At 34.8% G+C, this 17,322-nt stretch overlaps 2 protein-coding genes across 2 annotated transcripts; one reads left to right on the top strand and one right to left on the bottom strand.

Moving 5' to 3' along the window:
* Nucleotides 1-1,722: 1,722 nt before the first annotated feature.
* Nucleotides 1,723-2,457, bottom strand: LOC137400662 (putative per-hexamer repeat protein 5). The gene has a single exon (XM_068086994.1). The coding sequence runs from the start codon at nucleotides 2,455-2,457 to the stop codon at nucleotides 1,723-1,725; it is 735 nt and encodes a 244-aa protein (XP_067943095.1).
* Nucleotides 2,458-2,497: 40 nt separating this feature from the next.
* Nucleotides 2,498-16,212, top strand: LOC137400661 (disintegrin and metalloproteinase domain-containing protein 17-like). Its single transcript, XM_068086993.1, has 9 exons — nucleotides 2,498-2,599; nucleotides 2,963-3,165; nucleotides 10,972-11,110; nucleotides 12,378-12,535; nucleotides 12,717-12,824; nucleotides 14,568-14,663; nucleotides 15,081-15,223; nucleotides 15,786-15,904; nucleotides 16,177-16,212. The coding sequence occupies exons 1-9, from the start codon at nucleotides 2,498-2,500 to the stop codon at nucleotides 16,210-16,212; spliced, it is 1,104 nt and encodes a 367-aa protein (XP_067943094.1).
* The last annotated feature ends 1,110 nt before the right edge of the window (nucleotides 16,213-17,322 follow it).

The following is a 17,322-nucleotide window of genomic DNA, read 5'->3' as shown; positions in this document are numbered from 1 at the left end:
ATGTTACAATTGTTTAGGTAACAAAGGTGTAAAAGGTTAATGCATTGACGCAAAAAATGATGATTCAATGTTCTAACTATGTTAAACCTCCAAACATTAAACATCAGTTAGGCCTACGCATGTCATTACATCATAGTCGCACAAACTTAAATGGCACAACTAAAGACTAACACCTTCAATTTTTAATAACAAAAGTGGTTCCATGTTTGTGGTTTGATCAGAGTCTACAAAATATTTGTTTAATTTTTAAATTTGAAAACTGAATTCAACAAGCAATCATTAGGTAAACGAGTCACTAATATCAATTAAATTTTCATTGCCAAAGAATATCTAAATTATTGGTGAAACTGAGTGTCGTGTTGATGAAGCATCAGGTTTGGTTTGTTTATTTTCTAGACACGGTAATACATTGCGACTAAAGCAGGAATGTAAAAGACAAGAGGTTAGAATCGACAAGCAGATGCGTCTTCTAGAAGAAAACGTTCAGATGTATAAATACGGGAGGATAGACTCTACTACAGCCTTTGCACGACTCATCCTCCTTTTCCCCCGCACCTCTCTTGAGCAGATACACAGGTTAGCGTATCCTAATTATATTTTTATGTGATGCTGTCCGCTACGAATAAATATTAATTTGGTTGTTTACACCTCTGAGTCTCCGGGCATAGACTGCTTGTTTAAACATCGGCCAATAACGTGCTAACAAGTTGCATGGTTGAACCAATGAGCAGAAGTATTATTTACTTACATCTAGTATGGGTACAGTTAACTTTGACATTTGAAGTAAATCTGTTTCATAGTGTTCTTTGTATTTGTCAGCAAATACTCTCAAAAAATAGATTTCATTTTGTTTAATTCATTTTAAAACTCAGAACACAGTGGTAAATATTGCATATATAGTTATATGACATTAAACATACATATTATATTTTTAAAAGCTAAAGAAATAAAGTGATATTTAGTAAAAAATTCTATTGTTACTCTATTTTATAGTGATGTGAACAGAAATGTACATCTAGGTCAAGCAATAGCCAGGTCAGGTGATAGAAGCTTATTGCGTAACTTACTCAAATCTGAATGTTAACTTGTTCTTTTTGCTCTTTTTCCCAAAACTAATTTTTCAGCAAATTTTGACGCCATTAAGCTCAAAATCTGTCACACATCTGTCAAATGTTAACAAAGTCCTATAAAATGCCGAGGTTTAATTGAGAGTAACATCAATCAAAAACACATGCTTCTTTTTATTCCATAAAACTATAATATTGCTTTGATGATTAGAAAACAAAACATCTGAAACAAAATATTGGCATGTTTGCGAATTAAAAGGTTTGTTGTACAAATTAGCGTCTAGTTAGATCAAGAGTAAAGCCTGATCTTGCTTGTAACCGCAGATGAATTCCAAGAATATGCAAATACGGTTAAGATAAAACAAAATGCACAAAAAGGCAGCATGCCCTGTGAGCCTCTATAGCAACACACCATGGCAATGTTAAACTGTTATAATTCTCTGCAGATGACACATTTTGACCAAAGGTTCTTAGCCAAGGTTTTTATGCTTTGAAAGAAACAATTTTTTGCTTTCGCAGGCTTTTAACGTTCACATAGTGACTTTTACGTAAACTTACATGTAGATAATGTTGTTATTTGGCAATAAACACGTAAGTCTCTTGACCAAACACCAGTTAGTGACCAAAATTATTTTTTAGTTCTAGAGATGTATTTTTAGGTTTTGGCAGATGTATAAATATACAAGCTACAGGCAGAGCTTATCATACTTATTGATAGCAAAATAATTTTTAACTCCTTTAGTTTAGTACCTGTGTACTCCTTTAGTTCAGTACCTGTACCAGTATACTCCTTTAGTTCAGTACCTGTACCAGTATACTCCTTTAGTTTAGTACCTGTACCTGTGTACTCCTTTAGTTCAATACCTGTACCTGTGTACTCCTTTAGTTCAGTACCTGTACCTGTGTACTCCTTTAGTTCAGTGCCTGTACCTGTGTACTCCTTTAGTTCGGTACCTGTACCTGTGTACTCCTTTAGTTCAGTGCCTGTGTACTCCTTTATTTCAGTGCCTGTACCAGTGTACTCCTTTAGTTCAGTACATGTACCTGTGTACTCCTTTAGTTCAGCGCCTGTGTACTCCTTTAGTTCAGTACCTGTACCTGTGTACTCCTTCAGTTCAATACCTGTACCTGTGTACTCCTTTAGTTTAGTACATGTACCTGTGTACTCCTTTAGTTCAGTGCCTGTACCTGTGTACTCTTTTAGTTCAGTACCTGTGTACTCCTTTATTTCAGTGCCTGTACCAGTGTACTCTTTTAGTTCAGTACATGTACCTGTGTACTCCTTTAGTTTAGTACATGTACCTGTGTACTCCTTTAGTTTAGTATCTATGGAACTCTTTTCAATTTTATTCAGTACCAAGTTGTAAAATAGCCGGTTATTCTGGCGCATTACGGTGATCTTACTTTTATGTTCTGATTATTTTAGAGTAATGGTTCACAGTGCGAATGAGGCGGGAGCAGTGAAATATTTGCTAATGATAAAGGAGCCAATGGCAGCCGATGTTACAGTTCACTCCAACTTAAAGTCCCAGGTCAGTTTTAAAGAGGCAAAGCATCAACGATAATGAAATAAAATCTATAAAATGTTTTATATTTTATTGCATCATGAAATAGCTAGTTAGTTTAGCTAAGATGTATAGAACCAAAATAAGAAGTTGTCTATTCTTGTCTCAAAAAGTGGACAAGCATGTCAATCAGCTATCAAGATATATTTTCATAATACATCAAGAAACTGCAAAACCTGATGCATTTAATGAAGTAAATGAAAAAGGTTTTGCGTCATCAACAATGTTAACAGTGTTAACAGTGTTAACAGCGTTAAACAGCGGTTTTGTTGTATTAGTGGAACATCTTGTTTATATAAACAATTCCTGATGTTAGTCATTTTCTTTCAGATGAGAGAGTTTAAGACAGCAGGTAAAATTAATGAGCAGTTTGAAGGTGAACTCAAGGCCACAGTGGATCAGCTCATGCAGCTGACAGTGATAGATAGAGCTAAGCTTGGAATCACAGAACCGACGAAAGCAGAACAAGTGGATATGCTTCTTCAGCATCAGAAGTTGTTTATCAGAAAGACAATGACGGTCAAGCACCCACAGTAGCGCTTGTATTTGACTGGTTCAGCGTTTATAAATTACTGCATGCTGATTGGTCACTTGTTACAGTTAGGTCAGAAATTATCAGGCAATTGTATGTAATACAAAGTATGGTTTGGCTCAAATATCAAGGAGGTTCTCAGTTAAACATACACTTGTGAAATTCCTCTCGGCCACAGGATAACCCGTCTAACACCCCTCCAACACCACTCCAACACCACTCCAACACCACTCCAACACCACTCCAACACCACTCCAACACCACTCCAACACCACTCCAACACCACTCCAACACCACTCCAACACCACTCCAACACCACTCCAACACCACTCCAACACCACTCCAACACCACTCCAACACCACTCCAACACCACTCCAACACCACTCCAACACCACTCCAACACCACTCCAACACCCCTCTAACACCCCTCTAACACCCCTCTAACACCACTCTAACACCACTCTATACCATCCTAACACAGCTGATCACAGGATAGTAACACAGGATTAACTATTTCTGTTTCCTAAAAGGATTGTGTATAACTATAGCAAAAAATTTATGACCAGCTAACCACAAATATTTTTAATACCTTGTTACCAAAAATACCAAATAATTATCCTAAAAACTAAATTGGCTCATTGCTCTCATACAAATTATTAATTAAAGTGATATATCTCGCCTCTATGCGGTTTATGTAGCTATTATAGAATCAAATAACAACATATCATGTAAAAATATGTTGGCATTGTTTTGGGTCAATGTCCAATAAATTTAAAATTTCCATAGTTTATTGAAATAAAGCAAAATGACATTCCTAAAATGTCAAAACTGGAGACAGATTTGTCTTAATATCACTGCACCACAATTTAACTAACGGCTTCAAAGTCTAAGCCTCAGAGAATCTCACATCAAATATCCTTGCTAGCTTTGATAGAGGACAAATTCATATATGGGTTGCCTGATAAAAGGATTCATGGAAGTGAGACAAGCAAAAGGGTTGGTCAAAATATTAACCAGCAAAACAGAGCGTGTCCAATACACATAGATATAAGCCTTTGTTAGTATGTACTTGATTAACCCAACCCTAGGAAGTGAGAGCTAAACTACAAAACTTTGTAATATAACAGCTGTGGTTACAGACTAGTCAGTGATAATATTGGAAGCAAGGCACCCCTAAGGATGCCCAATTCTACAGTATTTAATACTTATTTATGTGAGCTGTATTTCAACATTCAAACTAAATGTTGAGAAACTAATGATTGAATTGCTATAATAAGTTATAGTAATAGTATAAATATATGAATACAATAGCGTGTTCAATTGCTGTGCTCTTCAGCTGTGGTCACAGCTTGAGATAAAAACTTGTTTTAAGCAGGATTTGAACTCCTAACATTCCTTTGGTAGACCAACACTACCACCAATCCCATTATCTGCATGTTATACGGCACTTGCAGCTAGTGATCTTTAACTATTAATTATTCGTTCCAAGAGTTGAAATAACAGTGAAATCCGACAAGCTGCGCAATGTATCCTTGGCACCCAAATGTAATGCCAAATGTATGCCAACAAGTTGACAAGAGATCTTCTACATACAGCAGGTTGATACAGGCTCTAACTAAATATCAGCTAGTCTATTGACAACTGTTAAAGGTAGTAGCCATGCTGGGTTGCTAAGCTGAATGTTGTGACTTCAAATTCGCCATAGTCAAATTTAATTTTCAATTTTTAACAGTATCTTCAGGCCGACATTTCTTTACTAAAGTAACGAATGTATGTAATATAGTCTACAGTGTTCCCTTGAAAACAATGAACGGGATTCTCCTTTTTACATGAACTAACAATCTTTCATAAGTCTTCTGTTATATATATTTGAGGAATATTTTTTATTTATACATGTATTTAGCTCCGCCTTGAATAATACATTCAAGTTACTATAGTTCTATTTGAAACTTAATTTTATTTAAAAGAATACATTGATCCAATTCATTGATCCAATTCATTGATCCAATTCATTGACCCAAATCCTTAACTCATTGGTACCTAAACAAAGAATTAAAACTTTGAAGATTGTTGTTGGTTTTGGTTTTATCAATACTAAACTTCAAACATCCTAATTAAAGTATTAAATTGTTCCACGATCAAGAGAAAACTTGATACAAATGCAAATAACTACTTAACGACTCTTTTGATACTTTTGTCATCATTTCCACAACCACTGGGTTTTCATGCTTCGAATGGACTTGGAGTTGACCTCTGCCGACAAATTTGTACCCTTCCGTTTCAATCATTCGGAGTTTCACTCTATTAATCTTTCTAAGACTAGCGATGTCATATCAACTAGCGATATCAAATCGCTAGTCAAATCCAAGACTAGCAAATCTTCAAAACAGAACTTGTTAAAGTAAACTCGCTTTCGGGTCATGGTCACTTTTCAATTCACGCTTTGTACACTTGTTGCACTAACTCAGCCAGGATATCCGATCAAAAATTTCTTTGCTGTTATAATATTAATATCCCTTTATATTACAAAACAGCAACAAAATCTCCTACTTGCTATACAATTATTACTTCAAAAGTCGCATGAACCACAATCACTTTCAGTAAAAAATCTTTTTCTGTGCTAGCAGAGTTAAACCTATAAAGAGGCTGGCACCAGTGCAGTGGAGGTCTGTACAATCGGTAGGTTCAGTTACTTAATGAATAAAGAAATAAAATAAACCAAAAGGTACTTATCATATAAAGTTCATACCTATTTATCTATTTCTTCAATGTTTAGTTGAACATTATTGTACCTGGTCAAATTTGAGTTTAACCTGTTGCTTTGGGTGATAATTTTTTGTGTGAGCTTTTAATAAAAAATGCCTTTTTAGTATATTATTTGGATTACGCGCTGCAATAAGTAATTTTTATTAAAGCAAAAGTAAAAAAAAATTGATTAAATTAAACGTATGTATTTTAGAAAAAAGATATATTGTGCTAACTAACACAAAGTGTTGCATTTGTAATATTTGAGTTTGCGACAGGGAAACTCATGACGGAAAAAAATGAAATATTCTCTGTATTTCAAAATTAAATAGTGACAGAGTCAATATCATTACAGCGATTCCCCAATTCATATAACCTAAAGAGGGTTTACCTATAATACATGTTCAGTAGGTTGTTTGACAATTTGTACCTCATATTGATAACAAGTAGCGATAAATTGGCCGAGGCTACATGTAATATTAAACCATTCACGCTTTCCTGTTCTAATAGCAGAACTATTGGAAGCTTTCAAGGCTAGTAGGGAAAAATTACTTAACTCAGATCTACGCCCTGTAAATTTAAGATATACAGTGTAGAAAAAATACCTTTTATTCGGTTTAGCCTGTTTTTAGAGCAAATAAATTTAAAAAACCTTTATTTGCTTTCTCACATACATGTAAGTTGTTCAACATCATATGCAGTAGCTCTGCAGTAGTTAGACTACTTCATGTTCAGTAGCGAACTATCAGCACTACAGTAGTTATACTACTTCATGTTCAGTAGGTAACTATCAGCACTGCAGTAGTTATACTACTTCATGTTCAGTAGGTAACTGTCAGCACTACAGTAGTTATACTACTTCATGTTCAGTAGTTAACTATCAGCACTGCAGTAGTTATACTACTTCATGTTCAATAGTTAACTATCAGCACTGCAGTAGTTATACTACTTCATGTTCAGTAGGTAACTATCAGCACTGCAGTAGTTATACTACTTCATGTTCAGTAGGTAACTATCAGCACTGCAGTAGTTATACTACTTCATGTTCAGTAGGTAACTATCAGCTCTGCAGTAGTTATACTACTTCAAGTTCAGTAGTTAACTATCAGCACTGCAGTAGTTATACTACTTCATGTTCAGTAGTTAACTATCAGCACTGCAGTAGTTATACTACTTCATGTTCAATAGTTAACTATCAGCACTGCAGTAGTTATACTACTTCATGTTCAGTAGGTAACTATCAGCACTACACTAGTTATACAACTTCATGTTCAGTAGGTAACTATCATCCCTGCAGTAGTTATACAACTTCATGTTCAGTAGGTAACTATCATCCCTGCAGTAGTTATACAACTTCATGTTCAGTAGGTAACTAACAGTTCTGCAGTATTTACACCACTTTTGTGAAGATCACTATACTTTTACTACCTTTGACATAGAAAACAAGTAATGTAGTATAATATATTAGCAAGGCATAGGTCAGTTATCCATTGTGGCTGATGCAGATTAGAACAGATTAAAGATGCCACTACGATTGTATATCCTAACCAAATCTACAGCGTTTTTTCAACTAAATCTTTCATACATAAAAGAACTTCTTAAAGCCTTTCCATGGAATGTACTCTTGGTTGCCGCTCACATAGTAAGTGTCAGAAGCAATGCATAGGACATTGTTGTAAACTGTAAAACTGCATTGTTCTAGCTTTTTAAAATATGCAAAATTATGCGCATTTTTTGAAATGGAAAACTTTGCTAGGCTATCTACTAGGTTTTACTAAAATGGTGTATTACTGCATTAGCATACTGCGTTGGGGTGCTATTAAAATGGTGAAATGTATTAACTTATTTATCGCAACAGTGTTTGCCTGCCATCCGGTTATGGGGGAAAAATCTCATAAGCAAGAAATTGATTTCATCTCTGACTACACACTTGTTTGTACAAGGGTATGTTCATGTGTATACCTTTATATTTGTGTGTAACCTCAGATCTTTTAACATATTATTGTAATATTTATCGAACTAAAAGCTACTTTTCATTAGACTAAGTGCTGTCCTGACTAGACACCACATTTCCAACAGAGTTACTCTCACCTGCAACTAGCTATGTATTCACTCTTTTATGGCATTTTCTTGCCAATTCAAATAAATTTTAACTTCCAATTTTAGCAAGGTTGTGGTAGTACAATTGTTCTATATTTTACAAACCAAACTCATCATAGCAATAAATAACCTAGGAGCAGTGATGCTCAAATCAAATATCAACATAGATTATAGCGTGTGAATAAGAGATCACTAGCTAGGAACTATAGCTCAGATAATTGTGATACTCTGATGAAGGAATGAAGTATAATAAAGACTGCAATCGTAGATGTACATTTAATGAATATAGTTTGATCAATAGTACGAAAATATGTTTAAATGTCCTAAAATTGTGGCAGACATATTGCAAGGCCTAACACATTTTAGAGCTGCATTGAGTTTAAACTAACAAAGGCAGGCTTTAAGGTTTATAAACAATTGTTCTATTTTCTGGAATAACCATTTTAATAGTAAAAGAGATGGGATGGTGTGGTAATTAATTTCAAAGTAAATATCATTTAGCAGACATTCATTAAATTAGGTTTAATGGTTTGTAAAAAGTTTTTTTATCTCAATTAAAAATATAATTCTGTTTTGGTCTGTGAGAAACTTAAAAACTAACCAAAACAAATTCTTGTTTTAAAACTTAGTTTGCTATAGTCACCAAAAAGAATTAAAACAAATTATTTTTTGTATTCAAAAATCAGGTATCTAAGGCTCGGCCAATGTATACCATAAACAGATATCTTTTCACCTAGGCTCTTCATTCTATCTATAACTTGTATGTCACATAGCATTTTTACCATAAGCTTGAACGGCCAGTTAGTGTTAAATGTATACAGATAACCTAAACAATATATTATTCTTTTTTTGTAGATTACAGAGAAAAAGAAAACAAGATTAAAACTTAATTTGTTGTCACTGGAAGAAACACTTATATTCTCACTACTGCTGTTCCAAGTTAACAACAGGGCACCAGTATTTAGTCCAGAACTAACTAGTTTTAAGGTAGAAAACAGCAGCGGTATATACGACATTCCTAACACTATCATATACTACCATGGACATGTGAGCTCCATAAATAATCAAAGTTACGTACATGGAACTCTCTATCACGATCTGACATTTGAAGGAGTGGTTAGCCTTCACAACGTAACATACTATTTAGAAGCATTGGACAGACATAAACCTGGCCGGAAAGACATAAGTATATTGTATACCAAAGACAACGTCGCAGAGTATAATAAAAACTTAACAAACTTTCCTGATATGAGCTTTGATTCGCCAAAAGACAAGCTGCCACATTTGAATTTGTTCAATCTTTATAGAAGGAATAGTTTATCTGCTCATATGACGGGTGAACTTAATCGGTAAGTATGCAGTAGAACTAGAATTCAGTTACTAAACTATCATAGAATAAAAATAATAATATATATCTACTATATTATAAAACTACAATCTTGTATTCTTGCTTAAAACCGTCAAGCTGAAAAAAGCCTATTCATAGCGTAGTTAGGCGATAGTTAGGCAGTAGTTACGGTTCTTCATAAAAGGCTGCTTCGCACAGGCTTTCAACTCATGACAGTCCTCTTGCTAATCCAACAATCAACCACTTGTACCCCTCGATTCCATTCCATTCTGATGGATATCTTTATTATAATAGAGCGAGTTCGTTCGTTTGCTTAGCTAGTTGAGGGTCTTACATATAACCTTTCTAAAGCTCTGACTACCATTTGAACTGCTTGGCTCTACTTCAATAATATTCTACAGAACTTTTGTTAGGTTTTTATTAACTATTTGTCGGTTTTCCTTTGATGATTAATAAATACACTGCTTGTTCTATCTGTCTGTATATCAATAATAACGGTTTTCATTTGAATGTCGAGGCCCTTTAGCAAAAGGATTCTATTACTTCGTCAGGAGCAGAGTAACTGTATTCGGCATACAATGGGCCATACAACCATCACATTTACATGTACTTGCTCATATCATATCATAACTGAGCACACTACGATCATTGACTAAGGATTCCTCAGTTTATTGGGCTTTGTCCAAGTCTACTTCTACAATTATAACAATTATAACAGTTATAGTTATAATTTGGGCAGCAATCACTAAATTTAGGTGCTAAGGCTAAAGCACACTAAGTGCAAGATCAAATAAGAATTGTTGAGAAACACATGTGCTAGTTTTAGCCTTGCAGCAACTGCTCTGCAAGACACATTAGGTGTGATAGATGTGGTCAGAATCTTTCATCTCTGGCATTTTAGCATACCGATTTATATAATAAAACTATAAAAAAAACTATAATTTTTTAACATAAATTTTACTAACTTACTTTCAAACAGTTTTGATTTGAATATTTTTTAATAATTGAAAAGATTTGGATTTCTTTCCAAATCAAATAGTTTTTTCGCTGGACCTTAAATTTTATTTTAAAATTTACCATCTGACAATCTGTGAGCCAAAAATGACGTAGGAGCCGCAAATATCAGTCAGTCATTTCTGCTGCATCCGTGGCAGCATCATCACCAGAGACTTTGTCAGTGAATTCAGACAAAGTTTTTCCAGTATTATTCTGCCTTAAGTACTAAAACCATTAATAGTTATAGTACTAGTTCTACTACTGGTACTACTATTAGTACTATTAGTAGTAGTACCATTAGTATTACTAGTACTATTATTGGCACTAGTACCAGTACTAGTACCAGTAATAGTACTAGTACTATTACTGGTACTAGTACCAATAGTCCTACTAGTATGAAGGATGCGATTATGAAAATCATGCAAAATCTGCAAATAATAAGTGTAGGAAAATTAATTAGGCTGTGAAGAGAATAGTACCTGCTGTTGAGCAAAGTACGAAACTATTTTAGTTAATTGAAGTTTCTGTTTGTCCATGAGTAGAATAAATCATGTTACAAAAAAAACAGATTTTATTCCACGCTATCAATTCATCAAGTTGGTCTTCTCTAAATGCAGAAAAAAGAGAGCACTCGGTGAAGTTAAATACTGCAATCTACACATCATTGTTGATGGTTACTTCACTCACTATATGGCCAATGGGAATAAGCTAGAGGCAGCAAAAATGTTAACGCAGAGTGTAAAGAATGCACACGAGGTGAGGGCTCCATATACTCTAAAGGAACAAATGCACTGTAAAGACAATGTACACGATAAGCTATGGTGTAGCAGATGTGATTATAATTTATCACTTTTAATGTTACACGGTATACATGTATGTACCTTTAATTTTATTTTAATAATGTCGTGTATTAAAGCCATCATATGTTGGAGCAGATATTCTTATAAGAATAAATGGTCATTTGCTTAATTTGTTCTACAGATCAAAAATGAGTACAAACTTTCTAATAAGTACTGCAGGTGATTACAAATAGCTTTACAAAAAATGACCTAAATACCAAACAAAAAAAACTAACTTAATAAAGTGCTAATTTATAGAGTTTTATTATTACGTTAGCCTAAAGAAATGTACAAACAAATGCGTAGGTTCTGTGAGATGTGCAAGTTCAGAGATAAAACTGGTGATGAAGAGATGTAACTTACTCGCACTCAAACGAGGTTTAACTTACTCGCACTCAGACTAGGTTTAACTTACTCGCACTCAAACGAGGTTTAACTTACTCTAACTTCAACTTAGTGAAGTTTCAACTACCTTAGGCTATATTATTTTCATTATATTTTTAGTTGTTAACGTAATGTTTGTCAGTCTTTACACATTTAGTTAGACAACTGCCGTGTTTTGAGAAACCTTTAGCACAGCATGTTGGAAATATCTTTCGTTGTAGGATAAGATATTTGCTCAGTACAGGTTATGTTAAAGGTTTGGTTGCATATTTTGATAATATCTATAGATGTGAATCTGAGTATTTGTCTTTGTGTTAGTCAAACCTGTGTCAGTTATAGCAATTAAAATATAACATTCAAAAATCAGCATGGCGCAGACTTTGATCTCGGAACCTCCACATCTGATCGTTTGACCATGTGACTACGGTACCCAAGCAATAAATCATTGCTATGCATTCATTACATTGGGTAAAATGCTCTTGGGGTCATTAACTAGCACTAACAACTATTAAGCTGGCAATTATTTTAGTAACTTGACTAGCTTATGAGGTAAGTTACTCAAATTCATTGTCTAGTCATTTCATTACAGGGCTTTTGGCTAGTATGTTTCTAAAACTCAGATACTGCAGCAATCTTTAACAAATGATCTACAGAGAATTCCTGTGGTACCTTGTGGAAAACATGTTGTAAAAATGACTATTGATTACCACAATAAAGATTGCTCATATATATAGTGAACACTGCTGGTCCAGCGATGAAAAAGAAATGGATATTACACTTTGTGATAAAATTATTTTTAGATTTTTGTATCATCAGACTTTGACGGCAATCTTCTTCCAGACAATATCGGTGTGGTGCTCGCAGGTCTAACATTTATAGAAAAGATTGCAGGTTTTGACTATTTGAAGTCAGTCAATGACCCAGTTCCATTCCTAAATCACTTCACTCAAAATTACAGGTATGTCCGAGAAGGTTTAAGGTTAGAGATACGCCAGCCATTACCCAACTTTGATAAGGTAAATGATGTGATACACCAAAAATTCATTGCTATGTGTAAATACTGCGTTAAGCTTTTCAAAAAATCCTTTGTAAACATTTGATTAAATTGTGACTGTTTGAGATAGCTTCATATTTACTAGACAACAAGTGGCCAGACAAGTTACATTGCAAAACTTGCCTGGCCTCAATGATTTGTGTCCGAGGCAGATGCATCTGACTTCTAAGGCTTACGGCAGCATGAAACTTAGGTAACCTTTAGGACATACGACAGCATGAAACCCAACTGACCTTTTAATTAGGGATTAGTGACTAAACCAGATTTGTATTCCAGCACAGAGTTTAACACACACTTTATGATTTATGGCAGCATGAAACACAAATAACCTCTAACCTTCACGACAGCACTAAAGAACATAAATAACTTTCAAGTTACAGCAGCGTGGAGCCTAACTAATTTCAGGGATTGCTGCAAAATGGAACTTACCGGTATATCTCCAGCTCACAACAGTTTCAGTGTAATAGATGGTTATCTCTGGCTGTCTCTTTTTCAGATGCTGGCTATCAGCTGATCATCTGTTAAACAGCATCTAGCCAGTATATTATCGAATACATAGTTTTACGATTAAGGAGAACTACAAGACTACGTTTAGCAAGGACAGGTCAACACGATGGATACTCATAACATTGATTAGTTTTACGATTAAGGAGAACTACAAGACTACGTTTAGCAAGGACAGGTCAACACGATGGATACTCATAACATTGATTAGTTTTACGATTAAGGAGAACTACAAGACTACGTTTAGCAAGGACAGGTCAACACGATGGATACTCATAACATTGATTAGTTTTACGATTAAGGAGAACTACAAGACTACGTTTAGCAAGGGCAGGTCAACACGATGGATACTCATAACATTGATTAGTTTTACGATTAAGGAGAACTACAAGACTACGTTTAGCAAGGACAGGTCAACACGATGGATACTCATAACATTGATTAGTTTTACGATTAAGGAGAACTACAAGACTACGTTTAGCAAGGGCAGGTCAACACGATGGATACTCATAACATTGATTAGTTTTACGATTAAGGAGAACTACAAGACTACGTTTAGCAAGGACAGGTCAACACGATGGATACTCATAACATTGATTAGTTTTACGATTAAGGAGAACTACAAGACTACGTTTAGCAAGGGCAGGTCAACACGACGGACACTCATAACATTGATTAGTTTTACGATTAAGGAGAACTACAAGACTACGTTTAGCAAGGGCAGGTCAACACGACGGACACTCATAACATTGATTAGTTTTACGATTAAGGAGAACTACAAGACTACGTTTAGCAAGGGCAGGTCAACTGGACACTCATAACATTGATTAGTTTTACGATTAAGGAGAACTACAAGACTAGGTTTAGCAAGGGCAGGTCAACACGATGGACACTCATAACATTGATTAGTTTTACGATTAAGGAGAACTACAAGACTACGTTTAGCAAGGGCAGGTCAACTGGACACTCATAACATTGATTAGTTTTACGATTAAGGAGAACTACAAGACTACGTTTAGCAAGGGTCAACACGATGGATACTCATAACATTGATTAGTTTTACGATTAAGGAGAACTACAAGACTACGTTTAGCAAGGGCAGGTCAACACGACGGACACTCATAACATTTATTTGATTTTGATAGCTTAATAATGAAATCAAGTTTTAGTAAGATTTTACCTAAAAATGAGATTTCATCAAATGTTATAAGAATCTTAAAATACTTGGCTTTATGAATAGGAGTAGACTTAGTGCATGCTCATAATATCACAGTGGGAAGGTAGTTGGCAGGTTTGACCATGGCAGGATAGACTCAGAGTACATTAATAACACAAAAAGGGTAAGCCTAGTTTTATGAAACATTTCTATTAAAACATTTTCCAACTAAAATTAGCAGTTTACTATAAAAATAACTGCTAATTTGTGTTTCAGATTTCCAGGAGTATGCACTGCAATGGCCTTCACTTTCCAAGACTTTGGTCCAACATTAGGAATGGCTTGGGTGGCACAGTCTTCAAGACCCGCTCGGTTGGTGTTTTCTAGCTATTTATGAAATTTGTGCTTTTTCACTCAACCAGACAATTATTGTATTTTTGTTGTCAAATTTTTACCTAAGGAGGCATAACACTTATTAATTGTATTGTTGTTGTCACATTTTCAACTGACGAGGCATAATCATTGTATTTTTGTTGAAATCCCATTTTAAACACGAAAGAAAAAAACAACTGTAACTTTTAGTTTACTGTCAGAATATATTAAAAATTGCCAATAAAGTACTATGTATATAATAAAAACATCAAAAGCAGTATTCAGCGGTTACTTAGTTTTTATACGCCAACATAAAAATTGAACAAACGTATTTGTACTTCCACCCATTTGTTATTTGTTATTAATTAAATCAGTATCACCTCAATTTTTGTCAAAAAGCCTTTTTTGGTATTTTAGCACTGGCATTGGAGCACCCAAGAACCATGGATTCGTTACAACACTGCTACAGGGAAAGCGTGTACCTGCCCGAATGATACATCTGACACTGGTGCATGAACTTGGGCATTCCTTTGGCTCAGTACACGACCCTACTGAACCAGGTAGACTGTTCCCACTATATAGCCATTTTCTGGTTTTGCAATAGCTTTTAAACTTGGTGGAGAATTTTACCTACGATTCTTAGCACAGCTGAAAACGCTGTTTATTTGATTGTACTCGTTTGTCATTTGAATGAATTTTATGGTTGGTCAACATTAACTCTGTCGCTAAGATGTATGAAGGTTTTCAGTCATATTAAAAGAAGCCATGACATATGCCCGCACCCTGCAAATTATTATGAAACAGTTTTTATCCCTATGAAAAGAAAGATATACATCACTGCCATAATTATATTCTCAAAATATCAGTTCCATTATTTTGACAACCAAATCTTGTCTATGCAAAACACTAAGCAAGCAAAAAATGCATCATTGCTTACACCTTTACCATGAAGATTTAGCTAAAATGGTGTGTAATGGTGTGGTATGTAAAATGGTGCAAATGGTGTGTACATGAATATCACGTGTAAATGTTAGAGAGTCTAAAAATGAAACCAAGTTACTGTATCTATATTTGTCACATACTTCGTACCGTATGTGACAAAAAGGAACTGGAATTTTTTAGGTCATCAGTGTGCCCCGTCGGACGCGCAAGGAGGCAAATACATCATGTACCCGACATCATCTGCGGGAACCATGCCTAACAACTTTATCTTTTCTCCTTGCTCAAAGAATGTCATAGCAGTAAGTAAGTAGCTTAGTTCATAATATTATTATAATAATATAGTGTATAATATTTATATACAGTTTAGTTATCTTTTTTATACATCAAAGTCAGCGCATGGCTTCTACATTCAACTTGTACTTATTCTAGAGTGTTCAGTGGTCCGGGCAGCAAAATCTGTCAAAGCGCATATATTTCTATCTTTTTAACATTATTAAAGCATCTCTATCCAAAAAATAGAGTCAGTACATACATGTATGCTTGATTTTACACATGTGTTTTAATAATGCAGTTGGACTACAAAGATGGTACACACGGTAGACATTAACTTTATCTACACTAGTCAATGCCATTCAGAGTAAATTAGACCATAAGACAAGAAATAACAAATAGTGAAGTAAAACTATGAGTTTTGGAATAGAAAGTTCTTTTAGCGTAACCCTGTTCTGTAACGTAATTAGGCAAGATGTTGGTACCTTGGTATAAGGTGTGGGGCTTTTCTGGAGAAGTAGAAATGTAATGGATGGTCAGGCAGATTGGAGATACGATCTGAGTATCTTAGACAAAATAAAACATACATCCTATAATAACAATTTATATTGTTTTGTGGTCTCTCTACATGCAGTAGAGTCAACAAATGTCTACCCTAATTGTACACTCTAATAGGCCCGGTAGTTAGATGCGTTATGACATGTTCCTGTATGCTCATATGTACCATTAAATGTGGACAGCAGTTTATGAAAATCATTGCAGAACAACTTAATTTTAATTAGAAGAAATTTGTTTGTGAAATAATTTATAATCATGCACTCATGCAGCTAACTCGTACCACATGCGGGAGCACAGGTCAATGACAAATGCATAGCTTTATAGCCAATCTAATCGGCCAGCACAAAATGCAATGATTTCAGATTGCATTGATACTGCATAGCTTTCTGCTGAAGGACTTTATGTAAACGGCATCTAAAATAACTGTTATATATGCATTCATCACGGTCTCCGCTAAATGGAAAAAGCAAGCTCCTTCATACGCTCTGGTATACATCCTTGTGGCTTCCTAAGCTGAGAGATCTACAGCATCCTATAGGTCCATTTTAGAGATGTCTTTAGCCCAAGCTCCTGCAACATAGTCGGGCACAGCAATAACCTAATTTCGGCAACCCAAATAAACTTTGCAAAGTATGATATCGTGGGTGCATATTGTTGCCGCATCCCGTATGTTGCATACATATTACTTAGGAGTTAAGGGTATTTCATGTCGTGGTCTACCAATATTAGTAATGCATATTCCATAAGCAACAATTTAGATGGTGTTCTTTGTTTATTGTAGTTGTTTAAATAACATACAATGTTTCAGCTGCCTATGAATTGTGAGATCAGCCATTTAATCAATTTGTGGTTATATAGTTCATAAAGGCAAATCACTATACCATATACG

This window comes from Watersipora subatra, chromosome 7, assembly GCF_963576615.1.
Source record: "Watersipora subatra chromosome 7, tzWatSuba1.1, whole genome shotgun sequence".
Classification (NCBI taxonomy): domain Eukaryota; kingdom Metazoa; phylum Bryozoa; class Gymnolaemata; order Cheilostomatida; family Watersiporidae; genus Watersipora; species Watersipora subatra.
Note: the sequence above shows the minus strand (reverse complement) of the source record. Positions and strands in the feature narration are given on the sequence as shown.

Bases quoted from the DNA above. Each gene is read 5' to 3' on its own strand.
- LOC137400661 (XM_068086993.1), top strand. From the start codon at position 2,498: ATGGTTCACAGTGCGAATGAGGCGGGAGCAGTGAAATATTTGCTAATG. The intron at 3,166-10,971 runs GTAGCGCTTGTA...CTCTAAATGCAG, and splicing joins ATGACGGTCAAGCACCCACA to AAAAAAGAGAGCACTCGGTG. The intron at 11,111-12,377 runs GTGAGGGCTCCA...AATTATTTTTAG, and splicing joins GTGTAAAGAATGCACACGAG to ATTTTTGTATCATCAGACTT.
- LOC137400662 (XM_068086994.1), bottom strand. From the start codon at position 2,457: ATGCGCCAGAATAACCGGCTATTTTACAACTTGGTACTGAATAAAATT.